General features: G+C 30.8%; 1 protein-coding gene across 1 annotated transcript in view; it reads right to left on the bottom strand.

Moving 5' to 3' along the window:
- The window catches only part of LOC138308679 (uncharacterized), a 38,162-nt gene that overhangs the window by 7,781 nt on the left and 17,823 nt on the right, over positions 1 to 12,558 (bottom strand). The window contains exons 6-8 of the mRNA XM_069249713.1: positions 12,242 to 12,301; positions 6,100 to 6,201; positions 4,358 to 4,502 (exon numbers count right to left, since the gene is read on the bottom strand). Coding sequence (XP_069105814.1) covers positions 4,358 to 4,502; positions 6,100 to 6,201; positions 12,242 to 12,301 — 307 coding nt within the window. The remainder of the gene's footprint in view (positions 1 to 4,357; positions 4,503 to 6,099; positions 6,202 to 12,241; positions 12,302 to 12,558) is intronic.

Below are 12,558 nucleotides of genomic sequence, written 5' to 3'. Positions count from 1 at the left end.
GACCAACCAGCAGTCAGTAATTGGCAACTGCCACACATGGGATTTGAACTCACAACCCAGAGGTGTAGGACTTGTGGTGATACATCTGGATATCTTAACCACTCGGCCACTGCGGCCCCAATACACTAATCAGTTTATTCAGAAGGCAATTTGTTTTAGTCTGCACATTAATAGACAAAAATATTATTTTGTTCCATCTGAAGTCATTTGTTCTTTTTTTTCTGTTTTAATTGTGGAGAAAAGAAATTTTATAAGCTATATGCTTGAAGATTTGATTCTTACAACAGATAGACCCGCGTTTCACACCACATAAATTTAAAGGACGAGATAGCTATGGATAACCCTCAGGGTTTTTTTTTCTGATTCCATCAGTTTATTGTTTAACTCGTTTATTAGAAAAATTAAAAGATTTCATAGTCATGCACACAACAACAATCAGCTTAAAGCTTTCATGATTTTACCAAAAAAAACAGGATGTGTAAAAACTAAAAAGAATTTTGACTTCAAAACTAAATGAAATTCAACATCAAGATGGTATTAGAAAATCTTCTACATTAACACAACATCAAGCTACCACAGTATCACGACATCAATAGCAGGTCACGTCTTCATCGACTGATATCAGCCTTCCTAGGAATAGTTCCTCTCTTACTGTAGTGCACTATCGTACATCAAATCCACAACGTTACAACACGGCAACTTACCATGCCAAGGCGTCCTTTTAAATTTCCTATAGATCGAGATGTCTACACAAACACAAACATTCTCAAATTCAATCCCATTCATCAAGGAACTCGTCACAACGAACATTCAGTTTAGTATTAGAAACAATAATCATATTGCATACCATTTATGGATTGGGGGTTGGCAATTCTCACTGAAACTTTCATTTTTTTTCTTTCAGATTGATGAACCATTTTTGTATTATCTGTAACCTTTATAGCGCAAGTATTATACTGTAAAAGAACTTACTTTTTTTGCACAAAACTTTAGATGAGCACATTTGCACCAATTATAATAACTGTACTATAAAAGACATACACAGAATTAGTGCAAAATGGCTCACACTATCAGCTCTAAAATTTGATTTCCTCTAAGATACCATGGTTACATAATGCATGTTTACAATATTCAGTAAAAACTGCCAGCTTCAGGTTAAATTTTGGGTTGCTAGTCATGTGATGTTATTTTCAATTTCTGTAAAACAGAACTAACGAATACAAAATGTTTATATTTCAAAGCAAAACAAACTGAAATAAGAGCAACAATTACATTGTAAGCATTTACAACTCATGAACACCAATTTCTCAATAAATAGCAAGGATACGATTACCAACAATTGTGACTTATTATGTTTATAGTTTTTCTGACTACCAGGGCAATGATTATGAAACAGTCTTAAATTACTTAGTATTTGCTAACCCAATCAAAAATGATATTATTTTCTGTTAAGCCATCTATGATTGGATAAGTGTAAATTCTGTAAAATCATCTATGATTAGATAAGTGTTAATTCTGTAAAGTCATCTTTGATTGGATAAGTGTAAATTCTGTAAAGTCATCTTTGATTAGATAAGTGTTAATTCTGTAAAGTCATCTTTGATTGGATAAGTCTAAATTCTGTAAAGTCACCTTTGATTGGATAAATTCTGTAATGTCATCTTTGATTGGATAAGTCTAAATTCTGTAAAGTCATCTTTGATTGGATAAGTGTAAATTCTGTAAAGTCATCTTTGATTGGATAAGTGTAAATTCTGTAAAGTCATCTTTGATTGGATAAGTGTTAATTCTGTAAAGTCATCTTTGATTGGATAAGTCTTAATTCTTGTAATCTTTGATTGGATAAATTCTGTAATGTCATCTTTGATTGGATAAATCTTAATTCTGTAATATCATCAAGTCTTAATTCTGTAATGTCATCTTTGATTTGGATCTGAATTCTGTAAAGTCCATCTTTGATTAAGGTATAAATGTCTGTAAAGTCATCTTTGCGATTGATAAATTCTGTATAAGTCTAAATTCTGTAAAGTAATCTTTGATTGGATCTGTAATGATTTGATAAATCTTAATTCTGAATATCATCAAGTCTTAATTCTGTAAATGTCATCTTTGATTGGATAAGTCTGAATTCTTTGATTGGATAAGTCTAAATTCTGTAAAGTCACCTTTGATTGGATAAGTGTAAATTCTGTAAAGTCATCTATGATTAGATAAGTGTTAATTCTGTAAAGTCATCTTTGATTGGATAAGTGTAAATTCTGTAAAGTCATCTATGATTAGATAAGTGTTAATTCTGTAAAGTCATCTTTGATTTCGATAAGTCTAAATTCTGTAAAGTCACTTTGATTGGATGTCAATTCTGTAATGGATAATCTTTGATTGGATAAATCTAAATTTGTAAGTCAGTCAAAATTGATTGGATAAAATTCTGTAATGTCATCTTTGATGATTGGATCATCTTTGATTGGATAAGTGTAAATTCTGTAAAGTCACCTTTGATTGGATAAATTCTGTAATGTCATCTTTGATTGGATAAGTCTAAATTCTGTAAAGTCACCTTTGATTGGATAAATTCTGTAATGTACATCTTTGATTGGATAAGTTCAAAATGTCTGTTCAAGATGGCGGCTGTGGCACCATTGATTGGATAAATTCTGTAAAGTCATCTTTGATTGGATAAGTGTAAATTCTGTAAAGTCATCAGGATAAGTAATTCTGTAAATTTCATGTAATTCTGTAAAGTCATCTTTGATTGGATAAATCTAAATTCTGTAAAGTCACTTTGATTGAGATAAGTTCAAAATGTCTTTTGGATAAGTGATTCTGTGGCAGCCATAAATGTAATGTTTCTTTGATTGGATCGTAAAGTCACCTTTGATTGGATAAAAATTCTGTAATGTCACTTTTGTTGGATAAATTCTGTAAAGTCATCTTTGATTGGATAAGTCAAATTCTCAGTAAAGTCATCTTTGATTGGATAGTAGTCTGTAAAGTCATCTTTGATTGGATAAGTCAAAATTCTGTAAAGTCCATCTTTGATTGATTTCTGTAAAGTCATCTTTGATTGGAAAAATAACAAATTCTGTCGTCAACCATGTCAGGATCATTTCATACAAGTCTCAGCCAAATCTGATTAGAAAGTCTTAAATTCTGAAAAGTCAAAATGTGTAATTCTGTAATTCATCTTTGATTGGATAAGTGGCTAAATTCTGTAAAGTTTCGGATCGACCCGAAAAATAACTGTAACACTTTGATGGATAAGTCTAAATTCTGTAAAGTCAACCATGATTGGATAATCAATTTCATCTTTCATTGCCAAATAAGTCTAAATTCTGTAAAGTCACTTGAGAAGGATTCAAAAATGTCTGTTTCATCTTTGATTGGATAAGTCTAAATTCTGTAAAGTCATGTTTGATTGGATAAAAATTCTGTAATGTCATCTTGATTTCGGATCTTTGATTGGATAAAAATTCTGTAAAGTCACTTTGTCGGAACCATGTCAGGATAAGTCATTCTGTAATGTCAAGTTTGATTGGAAATCGCACTGTGTAAAGCATCTTGAGAAGAAGTTCAAAATGTATTAAATGGCTGCTGTGGCGGCCATCTTGGATTTCATCTGATCGAAGTCCGAAATTCTGTCATACTTTTCTGGGAAAGTCATTTCATTGGATAAATATGTGCAAAGTCTCAGCCAAATCGCACTGGTAGAAACTTGAGAAGAAGTTCAAAAAGTGTAAATTCTGTTTTTCAAGATTGACCTGTGGCGGCCATCTTTGATTTTCGGAAATGTCATCTTTGATTGGAAAAAATTCTGTAAAGTCATTTTGATTGGATCAATCATTTCATATGCAAGTTTGATTTAGGATTAAAAATTCTGCACTGTAAACTTTGATTGAGATAAAATTCTGTTCAAAATGGGATTTGGTTCAAAATTCTGTAAAGTCAAGCTGTGGCCATCTTGGATTTCGGAATCATCCCGAAGAATTCTGGATAAAAAAAATTCTTAAATGTCACCTTTGATGATCAAATTCATGTAAAGTCATCTTTGACAAAGTGTGCAATTCTGTAAAGTCATCTTTGATTGAAGATTGTAAATTCTGTAAAGTCATCTAGATTACCTTTAAATTCTGTAAAGTCAAATTTGGATAAGTCTAAAATTCTGGTCACCTTTGATTGGATAAATTCAATGTCATCTTTGATGGATAAGTAAATTCTGTAAAGTCACTTTGATTGGACGGCGCATGGATAAATTCTGGTAATGTCATCTTTGATTGATAAGTCTTTGAATTCAATATCATCATCCTAAATCCTTAATGGGTCAAGATGACTGGATAAAATCAAATTTATGTATTAATACTTTTTCAATATCAAAACAGATTGGATAAGTGTAATGCTTTGAGTCATCTTTATTAGTTAGATCATTTTTGAGTCCAGAATTTGCATTGGTATTTGTCCAATTTTTAAACAAGAGAAAATCTTGGAGCCAGTATAGTAACTGTATTCTGAAATTTGGAGCAATTTGTTTAAACATGATTTTAGAGAAGCCCTTTTGAACATTTCCTCATTTTGACTGTATACACCAACAGATAAGGTTATTCATCCATTTAAACAAAGCTTTGGTAACCTTCATTGATCAAGATACACTTTAATTTTAAAGTCATATATCAAACAGAGTAAATGATGTGAAACATCATACACTTTAAGTCAAATATCAAACAGAGAAAATGATCGTAATCTATCAGACACTAAAAGTTCATATATCAGAACAGAGAGTAAATGATGTAAATCTATCATACACTTTAAGTCATATATCAAACAGAGTAATATGATGTAATCTATCATACCAATTAAAGTCAGAGTAAAATGAATGTCCATATATCAAACAGATTAAATCATCACACTTTAAGTCATATATACAAACAGAGTAAATGATGTATAATCTATTAAGTCATATATCAAACAGAGTAAATTGTAATCTATCATACACTTAAGTCATATATCAAACAGAGTAAATGATGTAATCTATCCATACACTTTAAGTCATATATCAAACAGAGTAAATGATGTAATCTATCATACACTTTAAGTCATATATATCAAACAGAGTAAATGATGTAATCTATCATACACTTTAAGTCATATATCAAACAGAGTAAATGATGTAATCTATCATACACTTTAAGTCATATATCAAACAGAGTAAATGATGTAATCTATCATACACTTTAAGTCATATATCAAACAGAGTAAATGATGTAATCTATCATACACTTTAAGTCATATATCAAAACAGAGTAAATGATGTAATCTATCATACACTTTAAGTCATATATCAAACAGAGTAAATGATCATCATACACTTTAAGTCATATATCAAACAGAGTAAATGATGTAATCTACACTAAGTCATACAAACAGAGTTGATAATCTATCATATATTTATCAAACAGAGTAAATGATGTAATCTATCATATTTAAGTCATATATCAAACAGAGTAAATGATGTAATCTTTCATACTTTAAGTCATATATCAAACAGAGTAAATGATGTAATCTATCATACACTTTAAGTCATATATCAAACAGAGTAAATGATGTAATCTATCATACACTTTAAGTCATATATCAAACAGAGTAAATGATGTAATCTATCATACACTTTAAGTCATATATCAAACAGAGTAAATGATGTAATCTATCATACACTTTAAGTCATATATCAAACAGAGTAAATGATGTAAATCTATACACTTTAAGTCATATATCAAACAGAGATAATGGGCTAAAAAGGAGATCAGTTTCCCTTATCATACACTTTTAAGTCATATATCAAACAGAGTAAATGATGTAATCTATCATACACTTTAAGTCATATATCAAACAGAGTAAATGATGTAATCTATCATACACTTTAAGTCATATATCAAACAGAGTAAATGATGTAATCTATCATACACTTTAAGTCATATATCAAACAGAGTAAATGATGTAATCTATCATACACTTTAAGTCATATATCAAACAGAGTAAATGATGTAATCTATCATACACTTTAAGTCATATATCAAACAGAGTAAATGATGTAATCTGCAATCTTACCTTAAATCACCTAATTTTTTCGAGACGGAAGCACCAAAGGAAGACACAACTGCATTTGTTTTCTCAGACGCCGTCTTCACTGCAGAAGAAGTCTTCTGATAACTGTAAATACACAAAAAAGAGTCATTTTCAATAAAGTACATTTATTACACATTTGTGAATATATTGTGCACAGATGCTATGTAAGGATACAGTCTGTCTATAATCAAACACAAATATCAACATTTAAACATATTAGTCAAACAGAGTCAATGAATGTAATCTAATACAATTTAAAAATAATATCAAAAGAGTAAATGATAATCTATCATACACTTTAAGTCATATATCATAACAGAGAGTACATGATTGTAATCTCATCATACACTTTTAAGTCATTATATCAAACAGAGTAAATGATGTAATCTATCATACACTTTAAGTCATATATCAAACATGAGTAAATGATGTAATCTAATCATACACTTTAAGTCATATATCAAACAGAGTAAATGATGTAATCTATCATACACTTTAAGTCATATATCAAACAGAGTAAATGACTGTAATCTATCATACACTTTAAGAAGTCATATATCAAACAGAGATGTTTTCTAAACACTGATGAAGTCATATATCAAACAGAGTATGATGTAATCTAATCACACTTTAAGTCATATATCAAACAGAGTAAATGATGTAATCTATCATACACTTTAAGTCATATATCAAACAGAGTAAAATGAATGTTAATACAGTACCATACACTTTAAGTCATATATACACTTGTCAAAACAGACCAAAGTGAAATAATCTGACTCTTTCTTAAAACATACTCAACGAGTTAATCTAAGTCATGCATAGTTACTCTACTCTTGTCTTACTCTACTCTTGTCTTAACTTATCCTACTAACTTATCTAACTCTAGTCCTTAACTTACTAACAGAGTTATCTACTCTTGTCTTAACTTACTAACAGAGTTATCTAATCTTGTCTTAACTTACTAAACTTACAGTGTTATCTAGAGTTATCTACTAAACTTACTAACTTATATACTCTTGTCTTAACTTACTAACAGAGTTATCTACTCTTGTCTTAACTTACTAACAGAGTTATCTACTCTTGTCTTAACTTACTAACAGAGTTATCTACTCTTGTCTTATCTTACTAACAGAGTTATCTACTCTTGTCTTATCTTACTAAAAGAGTTATCTACTCTTGTCTTAACTTACTAACAGAGTTATCTACTCTTGTCTTAACTTACTAACAGAGTTATCTACTCTTGTCTTATCTTACTAACAGAGTTATCTACTCTTGTCTTATCTTACTAACAGAGTTATCTACTCTTGTCTTATCTTACTAACAGAGTTATCTACTCTTGTCTTAATTACTAACAGAGTTATTTACTCTTGTATAAGTCTATGCAATCAAAACCTGTTCTCAACAGCAGTAATGCTAAACAGATCATTGACCATAGCAAAAAAAACCAATCCTCTACGAACAATCTATGGATATTAAACTGAAATGCCATCAAACATTTCAAGTAAAAAATACTGTATTCGACCCAATAAGCGCCCCTTCCCCTTCTGAGACCTCAATTTTAATTGCCTAAGTATAAATAAAGACCAAAAATGTTTGTAATAATTTTGTCTTATTCAGAAGCACCTTTTTCATTTTTTTCCAATTTTTTTACGGCCTGGGCGCTAATTTGGTAAAATACTGTATGATACAGATAACCAATAATTGTCCATACTTTATTGTTCAGCCATGCCTGAAAGGTTAGTAAAACAGTTTTTATACGTTTTGATAAGTTAAACTAAGAATCCTTTCCTTTTTTTCTCTCATGTTTTATACAACTTTCACATACAAAATGCTTCAAAAAAAAAAAGAAGAAAATTCTGAAGATTTAATTAACAGCTCAATTAGCACAACATCAATTGATCTTTTCATATTAAATGGCATCTCTGTGTATATACAGGCACTTGTTAAAACTGTTGATATAGATGTACTGGATTATTAGATTAGTAGTAAGCATCCCCTGACAATAAAATATCAAACAAGTAGTGATCCTCTCGTGTTGGAATTCTCTTTTGAATTCTCAATGGCTATATTCCACTTATCACTTATACAGAAAGGCTTTAAAGTATGACGGTTCTCTAAATACGTAAACCTCAATATTCCACTTATCACCTAAATATACAGAAAGGTTTCAAAGTATGACGGTTCTCTAAATACCTTAACCTCAATATTCCACTTATCACCTAAATATACAGAAAGGTTTTCAAAAGTATGACGGTTCTCTAAAAACCTACCTTAACCTCAAAGTATTACACTTCTTAAATCACCTAAATATACAGAAAGGTTTCAAAGTATGACGGTTCTCTAAATACCTTAACCTCAATATTCCACTTATCACCTAAATATACAGAAAAGGTTTCAAAGTATGACGGTTCTCTAAATACCTTAACCTCAATATTACCACTTATCACCTAAATATACAGAAAGGTTTCAAAGTATGACGGTTTCTCTAAATACCTTTGAACCTCAATATTCCACTTATCACCTAAATATACAGAAAGGTTTCAAAGTATGACGGTTCTCTAATACCTCAAGACCTCAATATTCCACTTATCACCTAAATATACAGAAAGGTTTCAAAGTATTGACGGTTCATCTCTTCCCTAAATAACCTTACACCTCAATATTTATCACCTTAATCAACCTAAAATATACAGAAAGGTTTCAAAGTATGACCGGTTCTCTTAATACCTTAACCTCAATAGTTCCAACTATCTTAACCTAAATATACAGAAAGGTTTCAAAGTATGACGGTTCTATTCTAAATATCCTTAACCTCAATATTCAACTTCTTCACCTAAATATAATAGAAAGGTTCAAAGTATGAGGGTCTCTAAATACCTTACCTCAATACAGATTCCAACATATCATCCTAAATATACAGAAAGGTTTCAAAGTATGACAGGTTCTACTAAATACTTAAACCTCAATATTCCACTTATCACCTAAATATACAGAAAGTTGTTTCAAAGTATGACGGTTCTCTAAATACCTTAACCTCAAATATTCCACTTATCACCTAAAATATACAGAAAGGTTTCCAAAAGTATGACGGTTCTCTAAATACCTAAACCTCAATAGTTCCTCTTATCACCTAAATATACAGAAAAGGTTTCAAAGTATGACGGTTATCTCTAAATACCTTAACCTCAATATTCCACCACTTATCACCTAAATATACAGAAAGGTTTCAAAGTATGACGGTTCTCTAAAAAATACCTTAACCTCAATATTCCACTTATCACCTAAATATACAGAAAGGTTTTCAAAGTATGACGGTTCTCTAATACCTTAACCTCAATATTCCACTTATCACCTAAATATACAGAAAGGTTTCAAAGCTATGAACGGTTCTCTAAATACATTAACCTCAATATTCCACTTATCACCTAAATATACAGAAAGGTTTCAAAGTATGACTGTTCTCTAAATACCTTAACCTCAATATTCCACTTATCACCTAAATATACAGAAAGGTTTCAAAGTATGACTGTTCTCTAAATACCTTAACCTCAATATTCCACTTATCACCTAAATATACAAGAAAGGTTTCAAAGTATGACGGTTCTCTAAATACCTTAACCTCAATATTCCACTTATCACCTAAATATACAGAAAGGTTTCAAAGTATGATCTGTTCTCTAAATACCTTAACCTCAATATTCCACTTATCACCTAAATATACAGAAAGGTTTCAAAGTATGACGGTTCTCTAAATACCTTAACCTCAATATTCCACTTATCACCTAAATATACAGAAAGGTTTCAAAGTATGACGGTTCTCTAAATACCTTAACCTCAATATTTCACTTATCACCTAAATATACAGAAAGGTTTCAAAGTATGACGGTTCTCTAAATACCTTAACCTCAATATTCCACTTATCACCTAAATATACAGAAAGGTTTCAAAGTATGACGGTTCTCTAAATACCTTAACCTCAATATTCCACTTATCACCTAAATATATACAGAAAGGTTTCAAAGTATGACGGTTCTCTAAATACCTTAACCTCAATATTCATTATCACCTAAATATACAGAAAGGTTTCAAAGTATGACGGTTCTCTAAATACCTTAACCTCAATATTCCACTTATCACCTAAATATACAGAAAGGTTTCAAAGTATGACGGTTCTCTAAATACATTAACCTCAATATTCCACTTATCACCTAAATATACAGAAAGGTTTCAAAGTATGACGGTTCTCTAAATACCTTAACCTCAATATTCCACTTATCACCTAAATATACAGAAAGGTTTCAAAGTATGACGGTTCTCTAAATACCTTAACCTCAATATTCCACTTATCACCTAAATATACAGAAAGGTTTCAAAGTATGACGGTTCTCTAAATACCTTAACCTCAATATTCCACTTATCACCTAAATATACAGAAAGGTTTCAAAGTATGACGGTTCTCTAAATACGTAAACCTCAATATTCCACTTATCACCTAAATATACAGAAAGGTTTCAAAGTATGACGGTTCTCTAAATATCTTTACCTCAATATTCCACTTATCACCTAAATATACAGAAAGGTTTCAAAGTATGACGGTTCTCTAAATACCTTAACCTCAATATTCCACTTATCACCTAAATATACAGAAAGGTTTCAAAGTATGACGGTTCTCTTAATACCTTAACCTCAATATTCCACTTATCACCTAAATATACAGAAAGGTTTCAAAGTATGATGGTTCTCTAAATATCTTTACCTCAATATTCCACTTATCACCTAAATATACAGAAAGGTTTCAAAGTATGACGGTTCTCTAAATACCTTAACCTCAATATTCCACTTATCACCTAAATATACAGAAAGGTTTCAAAGTATGACGGTTCTCTAAATACCTTAACCTCAATATTTCACTGATCACCTGAATATACAGAAAGGTTTCAAAGTATGACGGTTCTCTAAATACATTAACCTCAATATTCCACTTATCACCTAAATATACAGAAAGGTTTCAAAGTATGACGGTTCTCTAAATACCTTAACCTCAATATTCCACTTATCACCTAAATATACAGAAAGGTTTCAAAGTATGACGGTTCTCTAAATACCTTAACCTCAATATTCAACTTATCACCTAAATATACAGAAAGGTTTCAAAGTATGACGGTTCTCTAAATACCTTAACCTCAATATTCCACTTATCACCTAAATATACAGAAAGGTTTCAAAGTATGACGGTTCTCTAAATACCTTAACCTCAATATTCCACTGATCACCTGAATATACAGAAAGGTTTCAAAGTATGACAGTTCTCTAAATACCTTAACTATGTGGTCTGATAAACCAAGTATAAAGTTGTGATGTCTTATTAGAGAAGATATTGTATGTATATATATGTAAGGAAGGAACACACAGTAGTCAGTGCTAACTGTCTTTATAACCACGGAAGGAGAAGGAAATGCACATCCTGTTCTTGATAAGTTACAAATGTGATTCACTTTTATCAGTATATAGGAATACAGGATACATCTATAAATATCTTTAATATAACGTATACAGTAATATTTCTACCAGCTACATGTCCACTGTATTTTGATATTTCCAAAAAATGAGCAAAAATCAATATCTATGCATGCAGTAAAATAACTCAAATCATGTATCTGTTTACCAGATTATCAAGTAAAAACAATATTTCAAATTACTTATTGAACTGTTTTTTGAGCAACTTAACTTCCCTTTGTAATAAAAACTCGGCTGGGTCTATAATGACCAAATTTACAGTAGAACCTGCCATTCTGCTTAATTAATTACAACCTCTGTGCATACACTTAATTTACAATAACGAACATTTTTTCTTTGACCCCCTTAGTCTAAATTGTAGGTGTTCAACAACCTTGAATCATATGAGTAAAATGATGATGGAGAATTGTTTACGCGATAATATATGATATAACACTATTGTGATGATAGGTCAAACGCCATGCTTCTTCACTTAGTACAGACTACAGTTAGAATATACTGTTTATGGTAACTATAGGCTTGGAGTCATGTAACGCAGCAAGGGCAGCTAACTCCGCAGGTATCTCATCCTCATGCATGATGGAACTTGACACTCTATACTTACGCCGCGGAATTACTGATCAAATCATTCATTTCACCCAAGTAATCGTTAGTCCTGTGATATCTGCAACGAATCTCTTCATCAGTGGATATTTTTTATTTTATCTTATTTATCTTATATTTCCCTAATTTAAAATTGAAAACTTAAATATTGATTCTTCTCTGAGGTTTTTCCATTAACAGGAAATAAGTCTATATAATAAGTTACTTTGACATCATACCCTCAGTGGGAATAAGCCTGAGTGACCTTTACATCCTACTAGAAACATTCTCTGTGACCTTGACATTCTATTACCCTCAGTGGGAATAAGCCTGAGTGAC

The sequence above is a fragment of the Argopecten irradians genome, chromosome 15 (genome assembly GCF_041381155.1).
Source record: "Argopecten irradians isolate NY chromosome 15, Ai_NY, whole genome shotgun sequence".
In the NCBI taxonomy this organism is placed as follows: domain Eukaryota; kingdom Metazoa; phylum Mollusca; class Bivalvia; order Pectinida; family Pectinidae; genus Argopecten; species Argopecten irradians.
The sequence above is the reverse complement of the archived record's forward strand: the minus strand, read 5'-3'. Positions and strand labels throughout refer to the sequence as shown.